This window comes from Vigna umbellata, chromosome 1 (assembly GCF_029865625.1).
Source record: "Vigna umbellata cultivar VRB3 chromosome 1, Vumbellata_1.0, whole genome shotgun sequence".
Taxonomy (NCBI): domain Eukaryota; kingdom Viridiplantae; phylum Streptophyta; class Magnoliopsida; order Fabales; family Fabaceae; genus Vigna; species Vigna umbellata.
In genome coordinates this window covers 7,281,050-7,302,762 of record NC_142165.1, presented here as the reverse complement: position 1 = coordinate 7,302,762, position 21,713 = coordinate 7,281,050, and the positions used below count along the sequence as shown (strand labels likewise).

At 29.9% G+C, this 21,713-nt stretch overlaps 2 protein-coding genes across 2 annotated transcripts; both read right to left on the bottom strand.

Moving 5' to 3' along the window:
• Positions 1 to 9,561: 9,561 nt before the first annotated feature.
• Positions 9,562 to 11,696, bottom strand: LOC124821627 (protein neprosin-like). The gene is made up of 7 exons (XM_047293544.2): positions 11,506 to 11,696; positions 11,335 to 11,421; positions 11,052 to 11,252; positions 10,788 to 10,955; positions 10,377 to 10,433; positions 10,124 to 10,270; positions 9,562 to 10,034 (listed from the first exon to the last, which is right to left on the bottom strand). Exons 1-7 carry the CDS (start codon positions 11,641 to 11,643, stop codon positions 9,669 to 9,671), a joined length of 1,164 nt encoding a protein of 387 aa, XP_047149500.2. The 5' UTR covers positions 11,644 to 11,696; the 3' UTR covers positions 9,562 to 9,668.
• Positions 11,697 to 17,538: 5,842 nt separating this feature from the next.
• LOC124821628 (ADP-ribosylation factor-like protein 8c) lies at positions 17,539 to 20,858 on the bottom strand. Its single transcript, XM_047293545.2, has 6 exons — positions 20,629 to 20,858; positions 20,371 to 20,452; positions 20,208 to 20,240; positions 19,981 to 20,102; positions 18,007 to 18,168; positions 17,539 to 17,895 (listed from the first exon to the last, which is right to left on the bottom strand). The coding sequence occupies exons 1-6, from the start codon at positions 20,664 to 20,666 to the stop codon at positions 17,778 to 17,780; spliced, it is 555 nt and encodes a 184-aa protein (XP_047149501.1). The 5' UTR covers positions 20,667 to 20,858; the 3' UTR covers positions 17,539 to 17,777.
• Positions 20,859 to 21,713: the final 855 nt, after the last annotated feature.

Below are 21,713 nucleotides of genomic sequence, written 5' to 3'. Positions count from 1 at the left end.
TTTGATGATGATAAAAGCTGAAGAATTGAAGACTCTAAATGCATCTTTGTTAAACGCATTTTGTAGAAACAAATGTATAGGATAAAATGTAATGATGTAAAAACTCTTAGAAGTTTTCATATTTAGTGAGTCATTGCACAAATAATCGATTATCAAGAGGAATAATCGATTATCACAAGCCAGTTTAGAAGAGAGTTGCTTGCGCAAATAATCGATTATTACACAGAATAATCGATTATCACTGTTTCATTTAATTCTGTCCAAGTCTCTGGAATAATCGATTATTGCTCAGGATAATCGATTATCACCATTTTGAACGGACACAAATAATCGATTATCACTTATGATAATCGATTATCAGTGGCAGTTGGGAGATGTTTTTTCAGTTTTTGACCCTGCACGAAACTAGGCTTATAAATAGAGGTCTTCACAGCTCTTAGAAAAAACTTTTCAATTGAGAGTATTAGAGCTTTGTGCCTAAGGGAAGCTCTCCGTGAGTGAAAAGGATCTATGCCATTTTGAGAATACAGTTTGTCTGAGGAAGTTCTCAAAGTGATAGAGTGCTCTTGCCTGGTCTTGTGAATAGGAGAAGCTCGCGTTTTGTGTGTCAAAGGTCGGAGCAGTTCTCTTCAAGTTGGCTGAGCAGGTTCTTCCGTTCGTTTGTCGAAGGAAGGTGTTTTCTATTCTTTGCTTATTTTGATTATCTGATTGTAATATGCAAACTATATTTTTAGTGAAAAAGGTTAATCACTATTTATAGTGATTAACGACTGGACGTAGAATCTTTTGATTCGAACCAGGATAAAAATTCTGTGTTGATTTTCTTGATCCCTAAACTCTTAGCACATATTTTAACTTGTGTTGTGATCGTTACACGCTTTCCGCTATCTATATTTTATTCCGCTGCGCGACTCTATAACGGTACCGATTGTTCCTACAATTGGTATCAGAGCTTGCTTTGATAGTTTTTCAAATTTTTCGAAAATGGACGGTCATAACCAAGTTTATGCTGAGGGTGCTTCTATTGATAGACCTCCTTTGTTTACGGGGGAAAATTATGCGTTTTGGAAAATAAGAATGCAAATATTTTTGGAGTCTATTGACAGGGGTATTTGGGAAGTTGTTATAAATGGACCAATTGTTCCCACTATTTTAGTAAATGATATGCAGGTAGAAAAACCATTTTTACAGTGGACTATGGATGAAAATAGAATGGCACAATATGATGTTAGGGCTAGGAACATAATTTTATCTGTACTAACCCTTGATGATTTTTTCAAAGTTTCTGTTTATGAAAGTGCTCAGGAAATGTGGGAATTTTTAAGAGTTACTCATGATAAAGTCACAGATGTTGTTAAGTTGACGTTGTCTGATTCAAGCTCAAACAATTCAAATAAGCAAGAAAATCTATGCTTAATGGCTAGCAATGAATCATCTAAAAGCCAACTCTTGAAGAAAAAGAAGGACAATCAAGGATCTCCATCAAGCTTTAAATGTTATGGATGTGGTGAAAGAGGCCATATAAAAGCCGTTTGTCCAATTATCAAGAAATTTCACAAAAAGAAGAAGGTCCACATTGCTTGGGTTGATAATGACTCAAGTAGTTCAAGTGATTCTGTTGAAGAAACAAACTTATGTTTGACAGCTAATGTTGATGACACTGCAAGCCAAGTAAGTTGTTCTAATTCTGAATCTAGTGAATTTGATTTGCAAAAAGCTTTTCTTGAATTGCTTGATGAATCTGAAAAATTGAATGTTGCTCATAAAAATTTGAAAAAGGAATTTAAAGAATTGCGAATTAAATATGAGAAGGCATTAGATGAGGAAGTAAGTTTGAGAAATAAAATTTGCAACTTGGAAATGAAAGAGTCTTCAAATGTTGAACATCCTCTTGAATGTGTTTCATGTAAGAGTTATATGCTATATATTGATATTCTTGAAAATCTTCTTGAAGTTGCAACTGGAAATAATAATATTGAAATGCCTATAACTGTTAGAAAGGTTTATAAAAACAAAAGTGTTTTTAAAAGTAAGAACAAAATTAAAAGAACCCGCAGGGTATGGGTTGAAAAAGGAACTGTGTCCTATAGAAACCAAAATGTTGTCACATGCTTTTATTGTATGAAAAAGGGGCACACTTCTAACAAATGTAGAATTAAACATTTTGATGTTCCAAATGGAAAATATGTTTGGATTCCTGTTATAAAGTAAATTGTCTCTAACCTCAAAGGACCCAAATGAGATTATGGGGACCAAAACTCTATTGTTTTGTTTTGCAGGTTAATTTTTCAAAAGGAAAAGAAGACTCTATGGTATCTGGTATTTTTTAAGAGCTTTGAAATAATTTATGAATGTTAGATGTGTCTTAGGTTGAAAATTTGGCCCAAATTTGTGTTTTTCGAAAATTAACGTAAATAATCGATTACCAAGGGTAATAATCGATTATCTCGTCCTCAAAAATTTGGATTTCGACACTTTGGCTCGCACATAATCGATTATTTAAAGTAATAATCGATTATCTTAAGTCACAGCGTAAAAAAAAAACTTTTTAAAAAAAAAAAAAACTTTTTTTTAAAATTTTTTATGGAATCTGTCTTTGATTTTTAAAGGGAATATTACTTTTAGGGGAGTAATTTTTAATGAATTAAAAGGATCCAAATTCTTTTTAAGTTAACAAATTTAGGGGGAGCATAAAGATTAGATGTTTTTCTGATTATGATAAGAAATTGAGAAATCTATTTTTGATTGACATATTATGGGATAACTGGTACCTATATAAGGGGAAGATATATGAGTTTGTTAGATATCTTGTTTTTATCTCTATTATGGATTAATTAATACTGTTTGTACTTCTTAGTTAGAGTTGAATTTCTGTTTTTCTTATATTCCATGAGGTATTCTGTTCTTTCATGTTATGAAATTTTAATTTTATTTCTGTTTTGAAATGCATCAATTCTTTTGTTGAGGGGGAGAAAAATTTGAGGGGGAGTTTTTCCACTTTTTTACTTTTTGCTTATGATCAAAAAGGGGGAGAAAACTTCTAATTTAAGTAGTGCAGTTATTACTAACATGTTTGTAAGTATGAAATCTGTGCAGGAAATTAGAAATGCTTTTAACAAGAAGATATTTTTGATCATCATCAAAAAGGGGGAGATTGTTACCAATGAGGAGCATTGGTATCTTGAAGCTACAGTGAAATTTTGATGATGATAAAAGCTGAAGAATTGAAGACTCTAAATGCATCTTTGTTAAACGCATTTTGTAGAAACAAATGTATTGGATAAAATGTAATGATGTAAAAACTCTTAGAAGTTTTCATATTTAGTGAGTCATTGCACAAATAATCGATTATCAAGAGGAATAATCGATTATCACAAGCCAGTTTAGAAGAGAGTTGCTTGCGCAAATAATCGATTATTACACAGAATAATCGATTATCACTGTTTCATTTAATTCTGTCCAAGTCTCTGGAATAATCGATTATTGCTCAGGATAATCGATTATCACCATTTTGAAAACCCCATAACGGACACAAATAATCGATTATCACTTATGATAATCGATTATCAGTGGTAGTTGGGAGATGTTTTTTCAGTTTTTGACCCTGCACGAAACTAGGCTTATAAATAGAGGTCTTCACAGCTCTTAGAAAAAACTTTTCAATTGAGAGTATTAGAGCTTTGTGCCTAAGGGAAGCTCTCCGTGAGTGAAAAGGATCTATGCCATTTTGAGAATACAGTTTGTCTGAGGAAGTTCTCAAAGTGATAGAGTGCTCTTGCCTGGTCTTGTGAATAGGAGAAGCTCGCGTTTTGTGTGTCAAAGGTCGGAGCAGTTCTCTTCAAGTTGGCTGAGCAGGTTCTTCCGTTCGTTTGTCGTAGGAAGGTGTTTTCTATTCTTTGCTTATTTTGATTATCTGATTGTAATATGCAAACTATATTTTTAGTGAAAAAGGTTAATCACTATTTATAGTGATTAACGACTGGACGTAAAATCTTTTGATTCGAACCAGGATAAAAATTCTGTGTTGATTTTCTTGATCCCTAAACTCTTAGCACATATTTTAACTTGTGTTGTGATCGTTACACGCTTTCCGCTATCTATATTTTATTCCGCTGCGCGACTCTATAACGGTACCGATTGTTCCTACATCAATATAGTATCATAAATTAGGTTTATTAATTTTAGAGAAGATAATTTATATCATTTAAAAAGTATCTAATTTCATTATAAACTAATGCAAAATCATACATAATTTTAAAAATAATTATAAACTAATAAAATAAATAAAACAGTAATATAATTAAAGTTTTATATATGACATATTAAACATCCATCGGATATTGGTATCCGAAATTTTCAAATCGGATCTTCATGTTCGATTCCTATAGATTCGGATTTTCATATTCAATAGAGTATTAAATTTATTTTTTTTCAAAATCAGTTTTATTAATTTTAATAAATTCATAAAAATTAATTTATATTAATTAAAAATTATATAATTACATTATAAACTCATACAAAATCATAAATAGTTTTAAAAATAATTGGAAACTAATAAATTAATTAAATAAAAAATATTATTAAACTTTTATATAAATTAAAAAACATTAGTCGGATTTTCACATCATCGGATATCCACATCCAATTTTGGTGCATTTGGATTCTCATATCCAGATACTTTCATTTTAAGTTTTTTTCTTCTTCAAAATTAGTTTTATTAATTTTAATACATCCATAAAATTATTTTATATCAATTAAAAATTATATAATACATTATAAACTCATACATAGAATTAAAAAATTATCTTTAGATAACACTCACTCACATATATGAGCTCCAAAGTAAAAAGCTCAAGAGGAAAAATATTATCAAAGAGCTTCAGTTCAAAGGTGCAGGAGGTGTATGGTTTCTTTATAAAGATGAAATGGGGTGCAGAGGTGCGCATAGGTGCAGGAATGCATGTTTGGTGATTGGAAAAAAATGGAGGTCAGGTCAATGGAGCGCACAGTAATTTTTAATAAAAAAATTAAACTTTTAAACCACTTATTAATTAGGTACGTTTTAGGAAATTGAAGATGGAGGGTGAAATGCTTGGAAGGGTGAAAAACTTTTGTAGGATTTGGGTTATGTGGAGTGGTAGCTAGATTCACTTTATGGGATCTTTTTCTTCGTGCACTTCATATTTTCTTCATGCACCCCGTAGTTTTATGAAAATAACCTAACTACCCTTGATTAAAAAACATTAAAATCCCTAATATTTTCCCTTTCTTTCACGACAGCGCTGCATCTCTAGCCTGCACCTCCATTGCGGTAAACAAAAACAAGATCACCACGTTCAATTATGACTGATATTATTACTCTCTTTTCGCCATGTATAAAACTAAAACAAACTGTATACAACACAACTAAGGCTGTACCTAACATATCAAACGTACAAATTTCAGAAAGTGAGTTACTTGCCTCATTAACACTTTCAGAGCTTTAGTTTGGTCCCTGTTTCCATGACCGATAAAGTATACTAAGATCATTTTTAAAAAGCAAAAAAACAAAAGACAATAAAAGTAATTGTCGATTTTTATTACAGATTATACGATCCAAAATATAAATTTACCTCATGAATTACATTTCAAAATTTAGATTTAATACCTATTTTGATATCTTGTTAGGTTTATTCAAAGTTATCCTACCTTTTTTTCAGATATTCACAATTGTTACATAAAAACAATTCAAATTGGTCATTTTTGCTTACGGCGTTAAAAACGCTAACGGTTTAATTGTACATTGACCAAAATTGAATGACTTGTCTAGTTAGTAATTGCGTGACACACTAAGGTCAATTGAATTGGCAATGTATGTGAAATGGGTTAGGGTTCGTGCAAAGCGCCACCACAGGGTCACCATGCCGCCATTAGCGCCACCACAGGTTCATCTTCTCGAGCAATCAAACCTCCATAGCCACCACACCATCAACCTCCATGCGAGAACATCGCGCCATCTTTGTTCCGAATTGCAGAACCACCATCGTCCTTCACTACTCACTTTCAGCAGTCATGACGACCTGCACAAAATCAGAAACGCATCAAACCCTAAATCGTGCCTCGCCTCCACCACAACCATGCTCCTTCAATTGCGACGGTGCCTGCAGAAAAATCTCAAACCAGAATCGTGATTCACTCCTTTGAACCCTAATTGTGAGTTCCTTCTCCCTCGATTCAAAACCTGCATTAGAAATTAGAAAAGCCCATAAACTAAATCGCCTAATTCGAACCTCCACGACCAACATTCGAAAGCCTTAACCTAAATAGCGTCGCAACGGGGAGTTCATATCCTCCACCACCTTCACGCACCGTAAGCAATTCTCCTCCATCTTCATCTTCTCCGCGAACTCGAAGAATCCAGATCGCGTTCTTGCGAATCACCATGGCCAACAAACATCTTCTTCGCAACATCATCTTCTTCATCGTAGAAGAAACACAAAAATCATCTCCATCAATCTCTAGAACTGTAAATAGAGAAGGAACCACAACATAGAAATCCCCTCTAATCACGCCACCACGAGCTCCTTTGTGCAATGGAAGAAGCAGCCGCCGCAGATAGTGGTCGAAAACCCCGGTTCGAGAAGGAGAGAGCGTTTCTCGCACACCCTAATTTGGGTAGGAAGGGGACTGCCATGTGACAGTCCCTCGTTAGCTGAGTTTGCCAAGCAATCAGTAATTGGACAAGTAATTCAATTTTGGCTAAGGGGGCAATTCCACCTCTAACGTTGTTAACGTCGTAAGAAAAAGGACCAAGTTGAACCGATTTTACAAAATATGAGACAACTGTGAACATATGAAAAAAAGATAAGACCACTTTAAACAAACTTAACAAACCGAGGGACGAAAATATAAATTTGCATCATGAATCAAATTAGAGATTGAAATATAAATTTGCATCTTGTATAATTTAGAATACAAACCTACGTATCGAATTGTATAATCCAAAATGTGTAAAAATAATATTTTTTAATTCTTAATTATGTAATTTTCGGATTCCGAAACTATAATTATAGAGGTACAATTAGAATTTAAAAAAATATGGGATGTTGGAAGAAAACATAAGGTGCATGAAGAAATCCCCCATTTATAACGTTGTGATGTTGTATAAACACTCATTTTCTATAATATTTTTGAAAAACAAGAAACAAGTTGGTAGAAATTTATGATATATATTGTTGGGATTATACTTTATCACCTCACTCTTTAGTTGTATTAAGCTTAAAATAAAAAAAGAATCTCTTTTGCATTATCATCAATCCTTACAATGAAAAGTTATACTTCAATTTCTTTGAGCAAACCTAATTACTTCATATTGAATTACAATTTCTTGTTACTTAATAAAATAAACTCGCATTAAGTTCAAAGATTTTAATAAAATCAATAAATCATTCTCTATTCCTAGACAAATGTTTTATATTTATTGTCTTATTTTAGGTCAAGAACTCATAAAAGTTTTCCAATACAACTTCAACTAAGTTATGATTGATCTATGATAAACAAGTAAACATAATAAGCATAAAGATTAAACATCAACGAAGAAGAGTAATAATGTATATAAATTTAATGAAAATATATAAGAGAGTTTGATGATTGCATATAACCCCAACAGAAGAGGATTTAACAACTTATAAAGTTGAATAACATGAAGTATAAACAAAAAGATGAAGGAGAAATAGAAGTGGAAGTCATGGATGGTGTCTCCAGTGGATGACTTCCCTAACCTTCTGTTTCCTCCCTTTCATTTTGTCTTTTGCCCTTCATATATGAGATTTTAAACCTAAAAAAGAGCATTTCACAGCCAGGACTTAGGCTTAGGATGAGATCTAAAATTAGTGTTCTCACACTCTTTGCCAACATATCTCACCAGGTTAGAATTAACTCTCACTTGGTGCTCTAGTTTATGGTTTGACTGAGTAAGGAGAAAACTGGCTAAACGTGAAGTTAATTTTGTGTAAGCAAGGATATAGTTAAATAAAAGATCATGTTGGCTTGGTTTAGCTTTGCTTCTTTCATGTTTCCTTTTTCTCTTAACTTTTTCTTCTTCATTAAATCCTACCAAAAGAGTTTTAAAATGTTAGATGTATGAATAAAAAAATATAGTTATTACATATTTTCCTATTATTGTAAAAACTAAAAAGAAAACTATGAAATGATATTAAAGATAAACAAAAAGTGAATATTATGTTTAATAAATTAACCATAAATAACACTTAACATATATTTAATAAATTAATAAAATAATAAAAAAGAGAAAAATCAAGAAAAGATAGGTGAAAATTAAAATTATTATAAATAATTATTATAATGATATTTTCTATAGGTTTAATACCATTTTTTATCTCTACTTTCGTCTAATTTATTCAATGTGAGATTTGACTTTTTTGAGTGTTTAATGTGATTTCAATTTTCGTAGTTTTTATTCAATTTTGTCATTTTTCCTGACGGCGTCTAAATCGTTAACGACACAATGTTTACGTGAGTAATCACTGAATGATGTATTCATTTTTTACCTACATGGTTTGTCCATACTAGGGTTTCAAACTTTCACTTTCCCTTTCTTTCCTCTCACCTTCATATCTCATTTGTCTTCAATTCATGTCTTTTATTTTCGCTTTCTTTCTACAATTTGGGTTTGCTGCTTGAATTTACTAGAACTACATTTAGTTGTTTTGAAAATAGATAATGAATGTGTGCTATGTTTTTTTTTGTTTTTGGTTGTTTGGATGAAATTTTGGTTATGTTTTTTTTATTATGTGGGAAATAGAAGGAAACATGGGAATTGCACATTAGTTTATGATTCTAAGTTGTTTATGAAGTAACGATTAAAGACTTATTTTGGGATTTATTTAAGGAATTACATCTCGATTTTTGATTCGTGAGTGCAAGTGTTTCAACATGGCACGTTGCCAACACTGTGCGGTGGAGGTGTGTGGTGGATGGCGATGGTGGCTAGAGTTTCTGTGTTGGGAAGTTGAAGATAATGATGTGACAACGTGAATATTGGACGAGCCACGTATGCTAAAAATGTTCACCTTATTGACTAATTGTCCACGGAGACACTGTGTCGTTAATGATTTAGACGTTATGAGAAAAAAAAGAAGAAAATTGAATAAAAATTATGAAAATTCGAACCAATTAAACATTCGGAAAAAGTCAAGTCCTCGACAAAAATATAGACTTTCTATATTACTTTCACTTTTTTTATGTTCATAGAACAATTATAAAAAGTTTTGTAGAATTGTCATAATAAGTGTCATGTGTAGTTGTGTATATAAATAAATATATGAACAAAAATTGTTTAGATATATAATAACTTTTATCATATAATGATTACCAATTATATAAAATTATGGTTGGTTCACTATTGATAAAAATAAATTAACGTAAAACGAATTATTCATTCACAAAACTTTATCATCATCACGAGTGGGAGTTTCAAAACTAGAAAAAACATTCATTATGATTAAATTATATATTTTTATGAAAAATATAAAACTTGAAAGAAATTTGGGAGGACGAGGAGCTAAAGAGAAAGAAAAAGAAAATAGTAAATAATTAAAGTTTTAGAAGCAAAAGCCAGTATTGATGTTTATTCATGGATGGATGAATTTGAGATGCCCGTAGACAGATCAATCGCCACAGACGCCACCGGGTCCCCCATATTGGAGAGAATCTCCGAAGCCGTGGTTATCATAATAGAAATCGAGATCAAAACAATCAGAATTGTCGATGGATGTCTCTGTATCGTGTTTGTTAGGTTCGATATCTCTGTCATCATCTGTAAATGCCATACCCTTAAAGTAGGCTGCATGTTGAAAGTTCCCATCTGGCAAATTTCCAGATCCCATTTGAGGACTAGGAAGGCCAGCAGGAGTCTTTGTTCTTCCGCCCCACCCCACTCGATCTCCTGAGGCCATGTTCCCGAATATTTCTCCTGGATAATATCCAATATCTCGCCCATCGATATTCAACCACCAATTTTTACTTTGTGGATCCTGAAAATGTATTTACTTTTTGTCAATTACATAACATCATTCTTAACATTTCACACTAAAAGTACTACGTAGTTGATTCCGAACTCGACCACAGTAATCGAAATTGAAATCTCCACTGTCGTTCCTCCGTAGACAGATGTCTTGGACAAGCGTGAACCGAGGAACTCATCTCGATTAGTTTGGACAAAGCCTCGACATTGTTGATTGTAGCATCCTGTATGGTTGAAATTATCCGTCTGCAATATTTATCAATATTAGATAACTACGTAACTAATATATCATTTTTTAAGTTTATTAAGGATCTTTACCAGAAGAAAAACAAGTAAATAAGTCTCTTCTTACTGTCCATATTGAAAAGAGATGAGTTCCAGTGTCACGACCATACAGTTCTGGAGCCACCTTTAACACAAATTAAATGATAAGTATAAATTAAAATACATGTAAAGAGTTTTTTTTTTTATTAAATATATTTTTAGTCTTTAAATTATTTTTAATGATTGTATTTTGTTCCTAAATGAAATAATAAAATATTTAGTTTCTGTATTTTATAAAATTTATGTAAAATATTCTTTTCCCAAATGACAGGAGAACTCTTTTCCATGTGACAAACAAATATTTCATATGGATTTTATAAAGTGTGAGAATGAAATATTTTATAATTTAGTTTTGGGACGAAAAGACAATTTATTTTTAATAAAAGTTTGGAAAGAAAAAATATTTAACTTAAAAATAATTATATAAATCGAAACTTACCTGCCATCCAAATGCGATTTTGTTAGTGCGGTGATCGTTCTCAACCCATATATGAGAAATGCTTACTTGATTTACATTTTTCTTAAGAACTCTTGGATTATAAACACTGCTTATCCCCTTAACTTGATAAAAAGGACCCATTTCTTCTATCACATATAGTTCTGCCATCTACAAAATTAAATTAAACAATTATGCAAATAATAAAAAAGAATGAGATATGTACAAATAAAATTGCAAAATTTAAAATAAAATAAAAAAACTTACATGAACACCGGGATTATCTTGAACCAAACTTTGATTATAGATATACAATAATGATTTTCCTTGAATGAGATCATCTTTTGTTGTTCTCCTAATGGGAACAGTTCCCATTGGGCATTTTTCTTTTTGAAGTCCAAATATGAGTTTATTTGATGAATTATTCACACTTGTTTTTCTAAATGAATTTTGGAAACTAGGTTTTCTCTGTAAATAAAAAAAACAAGTATTATAACATAAATTATTTAAAGGTTAATCCATTTAAAGATATTAAAAAGACAGAATGTACCTGTAATTTGTGGTTTTTTAATAAAGGATGATCAAATGCTGGTTGTTTATAAATATCAACGCAATCAACAATATATCCAAATTCTGTCTATAAAATTAAAAATGTAAAATATATAAAAAAAATCAAACTAAAATATAATAGAATAGAAAGAAATAGAAGAAGAATATGTACTTGAATACTCTTGCGTGAGGGTTTGTTAAGAATTTGCAATTGTCTTTCTATCTCCAAATCATCTATGTGAATAGCATTAACTCTATGACTATCATGGCTATTTAACAACCAAAACACAAAGAATAATAACTTGATCATTTCTTATACAGGATCCTTCTATCTATCAAATAAAATTAGTGCCTGTTGGATCACCTTGCAGAATCGTCTCTTTATAGCCATTAGCAGTCATGAAGGAATTAAACTATTGAATGAATTATATGAATCAGCAGTAAAAAAAAATATCAGTTATAAATAGTTATTCAATTTATTACTAAAAATATTATTTTTATTAAGAGAAAGGTGTTATAATTACTTATTATACGTCTACATGAGTTATGTTATTTAAAATACATGAATTATATCAAATTAATTATAATTAATTGTTTAATTGTTATACTTTGAATGTCAAAGTGGAAGGATGAATTGCATAAATGTGTTTTAAATAATTTATTGATTGCAATTTAGATGTTGTTTTGAAATGTATTGTTGCCTAAATTGGGATCATGCAGCAATTGTAGTTAGCTATTATGTTCATGATTACATTCATTAATCTTTATTACAGAGAAATTGTAATTACTTATATTTAATAATTATATATTAATTATAATTTTCTAGACATTGAATTATTTTTCTTGTCTTGATTAATATTCAATAGCCTTTAAAGTTGACGAGTAAACAGATTTAAGAAAGATATTGATGTGATAGTTAAGAGAAACCAGGAGTTGATAAGATGAAACTTGAGTGCTTATAATTCAGAATTTTAAAAAGATTTCTAAAAATAAAAACTCATTTTTCTAACAAAATTCATATAAATGTCAATCATATTATAAGTGCATTTTCATAAAATTAATTATGTAAGACTCTTTAAATTTTACATTATTTTTTAATAAGTAATATTTAACATCTACTAACTATAAAATTCAAAATAATATATATATATAAAATCAATCATACCTAAAATATATCAACAAAAATTAATGGTACTTAATGAAAGGAAAGAATATGTATTTGAATCTTTTTGACATAGAGTTTCATAATGACTTGTAATTGTCTTTCTAATTACAAGTAATTGTTATACATTGGTTATCATTGTGGAAGGATGAATTGCAATTATTGTGTTTTAAATAATTTATTGATTACAATTTAGATGTTGTTTTGAAATTTATTGTTGGCTAAATTAGGATCATGCTGGTATGGTAGTTAACTATTATTTTCAGGATTACATATGTTAATCTTTATTATAGAAAGAATTGTAATTAATTATATTTTAATGATTTTCTAGACATTTGCATTAATTTTTCTTTCTGCTGGGTAATGTTCAAGAGCATTTAAAAAGTAAGTAGAAAGAATAATATCAATTTGAGAAAGATATTCATGTCATCCATAAAAAAAATAAAAGGTTAATAAGATGGAATTTAAGTTTTTATAATTTAGAATTAAAAAAAATATTCTGAAGAAAACTCATTTTTTTTTGTAATAAAATTCGTTTACATACATTATATAGTATGAGAGACTATATTGACGATGATGTTGCACACTTCAAAGTGAACAAGAATAATGAATTGGTATGCTATTCTTAAAGAATTCAATGCTGAACTTCTGTCTGTATATTCCTATATTTATTCGCTTACTTGTTCATATGCATGTCATTCGAAAACTTTGCAGATATTTTGGAAGGCTTTAAGTTTAATTCATATTTCAATATTGTTCCTCCTAACGGTCCGATTTTTTGAAAGGATGAATATCTTTAATAATCGAAACTAATAGAACCTCTAATGTTAAATTATATAAATTAGTTTATACATGTATTAAAAATATAATAATAGAAGACAAATATCAATGTTATTTTAAATCAATTGATCAATCTATTAATTAAATAAAATATATCATATATTTTATTTTATATATAATTTTGAAAAACATGTTTGTCCATAATATAATAAGTTGTAATAAAAATTATCATATTTATAGATTTAATTTGATGTATTTTTCAATATGTATAGGAAGATAAAAATAATTCATATTTGTATTATATTATGAAATATTTATAAAATTTAAATTTAAATTATTAAAAAATAATATTTTAAATATCAGAATTTGAGTCAAATATCCATAAATTAAATGATAATTTCATATATTATAAATTTCTTTTTGTAGATTCATTTTATATAACAGTGAAATAAAATAATATATAAAATTAAAATAAATAAAAAGTAATATTTATATTTTAAAATTTATTTTCTAAATTCCTAGAATTTAAAATGTAATATCTTCTACTAATTGTTAATAGTATTTTAATCTTTATTTTTAAAATATTTAATATATAATGATTTTCTAAGAATTCTATTTTAATAAATTGAAATAGCATCTAAGAAAAGTTTATCTTTTAACAATAATAGAAAATTATAGGCATTATTTATTTTTACTAATATTATTCTAATTTGATATTTAATTTTTTAGTTTAATAAAAAAAATTTATCTAACATTGAAAAATTATAATTATTCAAAAACAATAGTTTAAATATTCATTAGTTACTTTTCTTTTAGAAAAAAAAAGTATTTTTAACATTACTTAATCCAAATTTATTTATAACTATAACCAAAATAATCCCGGTTAATTATAAGAATCTAGAAAATAAAGTATGAGAGTATATAAGTGTATTAAAATAATGAGATCAAATATTTTATTTTAAAATAAGTTAATAATATAAATAGAAATTCTTAAACTTGTCTCATTACCTAAAACATTGTTTATCTCTTTAAAACACTATTCTCTTAACCTCTCTACCATCTCTCTAAATTTTTTTACTCCTAAGTCATCTATTTGACGATTAGGAGGTGTCAGGCGATCCTTACGACAAGGTCTACTAATCTACCCGATTAATTCACTATTTAGAACAAATAAGTTTTTACTTTTTTTTCTTGGTATCTTCGGTTCATGATCATGCCAAAGCAAAATATGTTTTGCATGTGTCAAGAACTTCTCTTCCTTGATTCTATCTTTAAACACCAATCGGTGATTTGTAAGTGTTATAGAAGTTCTTTGTGGTGAAAGCAACGACTGGTGGTTTTTAGAGCTGTAGGAGTTTTCTAAGGTAACAAAAGCTAGAACCTTTGTTTTAGTTTGTGATTATGTTAGAAGAATTTGTATTTCTATGTATTGTAGTAAACTTTGAGAAATGTTTATGTTTAGTTATATGAAGATTTTATGAAATTGAGGATTTGATCATGTTTTGTTGATATGTTGGAATTGTATGTTTGTGATATGTAAAACCGTATTGAATTATGAGTAATGAAGTTATTCTAATGCTTGGAATTGAATGAAAAGTGATTGATTTATAGAAGGGTCTTTTTGTTTAGGTTTTAAGGTCAAAAATATGGGTTTTAATGGGTGAATTTTATAAGTGAGTGTTGGAGTGATGAAGTAACTGGTTAAGTGTTGTTTTGAGGTCATTTTAGACTTGTAAGCATTAAATTGAAAGAAATCTGGTATGAAATATGTAAGGGTGTCATTGTTGAATTTAGAGGTATATTTAGTGTAAAAATGAGGTTTTGACTAGTGAGAATTTGAGGTAGGCAGTGAGGACTGTGTTTGACAGTCGAGAGTGTGTTAGGAGACTTATTAGGACTTGTCTAAGCTGTCAAACGAGAAAAGTTTAGCGTAAAATGGTTAGTGTTGTTTATAGGATGAGTTTGTAGATGTTTTTGGCGAAATTGGAGGTTTTTCATGTTGAGATTTTGAATTTTTAGTTATGTGTATAAATGATCATTTTAGAGGGTGTTGATAAGTCATTTGTGATTTGTTGGAGTCATTAAGTTGTTTAAAAATAAGCTATAACTTGTGAAATTCAATTTGGGTCTCTAAAGTGAGGTTTTGATTAATCTTAGAATGGAATCTTGTGATCAACTAGTTTTAAAACGAGTTTAGGTTGGTTTAGATATGTTTGGTTAGGTCAATTCTAGTTTAGAATACAATCTAAGAGTGTTAGAAGTTGGGAAAGATGCATAGGATAGGTCACGAGGGGTTGAAGGGTGCAAACTCTGTAGATTTGATGATGCAAAATTATGTAGTCTCACTAAGCGAATGTAGCCGCTGAGCGAGCAAAACCCACTATTTCTATATTCGCATATCGAGCTTGGGCGCTGAGCGACCAATCCAGAACATGTTTTCTTTCTTTCTTTGTTTTCTAGTAACTTTGAACTATGATAATACTTTGATGATGGAGTAGAAGTATCTGTTGTATTATATGATGGTTTATTCTTGAGGTTATATGTATGCGTTTGAAGTATGGTTGATGGACGTAATTTCATGACTCGTGGAGAGGTTACATGGTCGTGCCTGTTGTTGTTGTTGTTGTATGAATGTATGGAGCTTTGGACTGGTGGTCTATTCCGAACTCTAATGATCATCTATTCTCAATTAGAGAGGGGTAAGTCATGTGGTGAGAGTAATGGGAGGTTCTTGTCTACAGGATTTGATCATGGTCCTAGGCAACTGAAATGGACTAATCTTGTATGGTAGCTTGGTTTAAGCGAACTGTATTACCATTAGAAGTGCAAAGACCACCAATAGTTCGACATTCATAGCTAATCCGAATGAGTCTTGTCTAGGTTATGACATGTATAGGATGAACAAATTGTTATGGTTTATTTTTTTTGACTAATGTATGAATTTGTAATATAATATATATGAATTGTCTTGTTTATCTACCTTATCCTTTTTGTTTATGCTTTGTTATATGTTCTTGTACTACTTTCTTGGATATGATCATTTGGTGGGTGTGAGCAGAGGACGACGAGTCATGGAGTAAGCCCTAGAGGAAGAACCAACAGATACTTAGTTCCTTAGTTGTTTGAATTATATAGTTTTGAATTAGATGTTAAATTGTATATAAAATTTTATTATAGTTATCATGATGACTGTATTAACTTTATATTTTTTATCTGTCAATTGTTCTTGTTTTATTGATTTTGTGATAACTCTATTACAGTATTTATACTATATTTGGAACATTACACTAATTATTATCAAAACTATAACTATAATCCACTGAAGTAGTTAACTTAACACATAACATTTAATGAGTTTTACATCAAATAATTGTATATTATTAAAGATGGAAAATCTATTTTTAATTAAATAACAAAATAAATACTCCCATAAGACCTATTTTTACACATAGAGTACGACTTGTGAGAGAAGAGAGAAAACTGTGTAGAGAAAAAATATATAAACATATAATTGTATTTATATTAAAATAATCACATATTTAAGTAAGTGGTTTGTCGGAGCAGTATAGCAAGCCATCGAAAGGGCATCTGTTAACATTGACGGCTCACTTGGGCTGCAAATCTTGAACATCACTAATCTGTGAGTCTTTGTACTACTAACTCACTCCCATTTAATTTATATTTAATTTTAAACAATCACATCTCAATTTAAAATAATTTCACAAAGTTAAATTATTACTTAATTTTATTTAAACTAATCTCCAAAATTTTATTTCATTTTCATTTCTAAAAATCATATTTTAATTTAATCCATTTTTAAAAATATTAATTTTTTCATATTAAACAATCACCCACATTTCATTATAATATAATTTATACTATTTACAATTTAATTTAAATTACTTTTAAATGGTGATCTTATCATTTTATCAATTAAAACACTTTTTTAATTTATCACATCTATCTCATCACATAACTCCCTATTTTTCAATAAACTTTCCTCTTATTTCATTTCAAATCTACCATCTTTTCCTTAATCTAAACACAATTTTCATTTCACTTTTTTCTTAAATCTACTCAAATTCACCCCAAAAGCAAACACAAGCTAAAACTATATAATGGAAAACAAATTACCAAAAAGGCAAACTACTTTCAATTTCTAAAGACAAATTAGTCTTGAATGTTGGGACTCTTTCAAATGGTGAATACATTTTATTTGGAAAGCATTTATTAAAAGCTTTTCCCCCCACATAAGAAAAACACTAGTATTCAATTTTCCAGACAAAATAAGATTGCTGGACTTCATTTTATTAAAAATAAAAACCACAACAAATGTACAAGACCAACTAATTGGTTGACGGCATAGGATGTTCCATGGAAGATTTGACCTGGTTTGATAACTAGAAACAAACTCGAGCCACAACTAATTAAGAAAAATTAAGGAAAATGTATTCTACCATGTTGCACTTTGACAAAAAGTGAAATACAGGTCAAACCAAAGATCATTTTGCAGTTCTTGAGTGTTTGATGAGCCAGTCAATGACCACATCTATGTTTACGGAGTCCTTGCATGAAATCATATAGCAGCATACCTCCCTTTCTTTTATTGACTCAAGTCCTCTGAAATCACCCACGAAGAAAATGCATGTTATGTTACACAACGAATCAAGACAAATTTCAATATATATGTGTGTTGTGTGTATATATGACAATGTTTGTTCTAGAGCTTACAGCTGATCAACCAATGCTTGCTTAGAAAGAGCTTCTGACTTGTCAATTTTGTTTCCGAGAACAAGCAAGGGAATCCCACCCAAAGAAGGTTTTGTCAACAGCTCATGTAATTCGCTTCGAGAAATAGGAACACTATCTCTATCAGCAACATCTACAACATACCTGTCTTTGCATCCATTAATGAAAGGAAAAGAAGAGTAGAAGCATCGATGATGGACACTTCAAATAACTTGAAAGGGATATATATAATAATAACACTCCACAAGATGAAGCATGCATGACCAGTCTTCCATTAGATAATCGGAAATAACACAATATGACAAAATAAAGAATTAAGTTTTCCATTCTGTGTTTGAAAAATAAACAGGAAGGAATATAACATTATAAAAAATGCTTTTGGGGTTCGTATCCTCTATTCTAGCTTGTTAGAGATCTAAGCAATATAAATGACAATACCCTGAGTCTTTCCTAATGAATAATACTTCAAGGATGATTGAACATCATATTGAATTAATTCAGGATTTTAGTTCTTAATAATACCATCTCATAACAAATTATGTTTCAGCAAATGCAGTTGTGAAATAAAAATTTTCCACACTTAAATCCTAAAGTCTATTTGTTAGAGGAGACCTATTAGAGACCTAAATAAAAACTGTTCCCGAGTATTTTCCCTGATAGCTTAAATAAACTTAAAAGAATAGTATAGGTAATCATTATAAGAGTAGGCTCCTCTAAAATTTTCCTTCTCTCCTCAAAGATCTTGGAGGAGGTCGTTGTGTTTGTTGTGTTTCAAGGTATATAGCATTTCAAGAAAAAAATATGTTTATGATTGTTTGGCCAGCATTTAACATTTCTGGGAATGTTTGGTAAAATTCAAGTGTTGGGTATCATAATAATAGCACAAGAATTCACAACTAAAAGGAAATAAAATATAAAAATAAAAGAAACAAAATATATAAATGGCAAAGAATGTAATTTTATTAAAAGAAAGAAAAAATACATACTCTTATCTCTAGTCTCAAGGAGAAAACAATGATAACTTCTCTTTTAGAAATAGAAAAAACAAATACAAGAAGAACCTTAAAGGGGAACCTAACATTCTCTCTTAATTTTTCTCTGAGCACTAAAGCAAAAGAAAAGAAAAGAAAAAGACTTTTCGATGTATTCCTAGGAAAATATTAGGCTTCTTTTATAACATGAAAAATGAAGTCTCAAGTTAAGTTCCACCAATGTAGGACTTCTTTTCTCACAAAAGGTTGGGAGGAAGAATGTGGTTGTAGCTTATGAACCGGAAAGCTGCATATCCATCCCTAATTATGGGAATAAACGAAGTAATGCAAGAGTTATAAATGTCTCACTGGCCAGGTTATTAATAATGCTCAGGAATTATTTTTAAATTTATAACAGATATGAAAACATCGTATTCCCAAAAATAACTAGCTTACTATTCCTTGAAACAAATGCCCCCTTAGGAGAAGGACAGAGGTGTCATTTACATTGTTGATTCTTTATAAACTTCTCCATGAAACCAGAAAAAGCCCTCTACCGATATGAAGCATGTTAAGTAAAATGGGATGTAATGACACTATTTAGAAAAAAAAAACAATGAAATTGCATAATGCAGACAATTTCTTGTTTAAAATTAAAAAAAACTAGAAAATTAAGAAAACGTATAAAGCCTGGGGTACTAAAAAATCATAAGCCAATGTGTTTAACTCAACTTATGTTGGAGAAAAATATTTTTTTGCCAGTTTGTTGAGAACTTTAGAAGAGGAAGGGGGAACCATTACTGTAAAAACTATACAGTCAAATATCCAGTTAGTCTAATACTATATGCAACATGTGATCCAAAGCCAAAACTCAAAAAACAGAATGAAAGACATTCAAGTATATGAATGAGCATATGCTTGCACGCATTAATATATATACACACACACACACATACGAAAGAGAGAGCATTGAGAGAGACAGTACACAATGGCAGAGACACCGCGACAGTATCGCTCCCACATGGTTCGGAACCTCCTCTGTCCACCAAGGTCCCAAAGCTTTATCGTGACATTTCCCTTGGTAACTTTTCTCATGTTGAACCCAACCTAGGTTTAATAATAGCAAGAATTAGATTTCAATACAAAGGAAAACAAAAACCATTTCAAACATGTATCAATAGAAGATGCAATAAATAAAACAAAGATACACACAGTTGGAATCATGTCCTCACTGTAGCCCCCAGTCTGCAGGTAAACAAAAACCAAACATCAATGCAATGTCAAAACGAGGCCACAAGAGCAAAACTTTGTGCCAAAATTGAATTTCAGGGTTTGTAAATTAAGTAAATTGCAATGCAGCAAGCAAGTAACTCACGGCAATTGAATTGACAAGAGAAGTCTTCCCAGCATTCTGAAGGCCAACCAGGGAAAGTTCCATCTCCTGTTTGAAAAACAAGCTGACACAACACGCAGAAAGTCATAATCATGTAAGGGCTGATTTGAAAAGGAACCCTTTAATCAATTAACCTAAGCTGAACTTTTAACAAGGCTATCTGAATCATAAATCCTCAATCAATATGACATGGAATTATACATAATATGAATAAATAGTATTGCAAGAATGAGGTTTTACCTGCGGAGCCAATTGAGGAAGGAATCCCAAAGACCCATTGTGTGTGAATGGAAGAAAGCGAAAAGAGAAATTGAAAGAGAGAGAAAGAGAAAGAGAAAGAGAAGGAGGAGGTAGTTGGAGGAAACAAGAAACTTCGCAGACCAAGGAAGAAGAGGTAGATACGATAATGGAATGTGAAGAATAGAAATGGAATCTAAAATAGGAATGCCGCACACATAATATGCACGTCTTGTCCTTTTCCCTCTCTTTTCTCTTTCTTTCTCTCTTTCTAGTACTAACTTGTTTTAAATTATAAACATAAATGAGGTGTACACACCAACGTGCTACCTTTTAGATGGCTTATTTCAATTTAATTTTTAAAAAAAACTATTACATGATAATAGTAATGTTTGAGTGTTAATGTTTTAAATTCAATTTAATCTCAAATTTAGTTAATTTTTTTTAATTATATCCCATTTTTAAAAAACAAATAAATCATGAATTGATACGTGGCAGTTCAGATCTAATCAACTATTTAAACTCGTTTTCTCATTTATAAATCCTATTTTCACAACCTCTTCATTTATATCATACACACTTCTCAGTTGCCTTTTCACTTATTTTTTTTTGTTAAATTATGTTATTTGTGTCTATTTTTGTCAGAAAATTTTAAATTGGTCTCACTTTTTTATGTTTCTTAACGTGGTTTCTATTTTAGAAAATCTAATGCAATCAAATTTGTACACACAATAAAATATCACGTGTCAGTATATGTTTTTTTTTATTTCTTTTTTAAATGTGTTACATGTTAAGCATTGTGTTATGTAGAAGTGTCAATATTAGTACATTACTAACGAAAAGAATTTTATTGCATCAAAAATTTAAAATAAAAACAAAATTGAAACATTTAAAAAAAAACTTATTTAAGATTTTCTTACAAAAATAACAACAAATGATATAATTTAACTTATTTTTTATTCATACAAATTAATTATAAATAGAGAAAAATTAATAAATCACACACAAGAGTCACAGTTTTATTTTATCCTAGCGTATATACAAGATGTAAGACCTCGGAAAATTAAACCGTAAACCATCTGTCAAAT

Bases quoted from the DNA above. Each gene is read 5' to 3' on its own strand.
- LOC124821628 (XM_047293545.2), bottom strand. From the start codon at position 20,666: ATGGGTCTTTGGGATTCCTTCCTCAATTGGCTCCGCAG. The intron at 20,241-20,370 runs GTGAGTTACTTG...GTTTACCTGCAG, and splicing joins CTCTTGTCAATTCAATTGCC to ACTGGGGGCTACAGTGAGGA. The intron at 17,896-18,006 runs GTAAGCTCTAGA...GGGTGATTTCAG, and splicing joins CAAGCATTGGTTGATCAGCT to AGGACTTGAGTCAATAAAAG.
- LOC124821627 (XM_047293544.2), bottom strand. From the start codon at position 11,643: ATGATCAAGTTATTATTCTTTGTGTTTTGGTTGTTAAATAGCCATGAT. The intron at 11,422-11,505 runs GTACATATTCTT...TTAATTTTATAG, and splicing joins CCTCACGCAAGAGTATTCAA to ACAGAATTTGGATATATTGT. The intron at 10,956-11,051 runs GTAAGTTTTTTT...TTAATTTTGTAG, and splicing joins AAGATAATCCCGGTGTTCAT to ATGGCAGAACTATATGTGAT.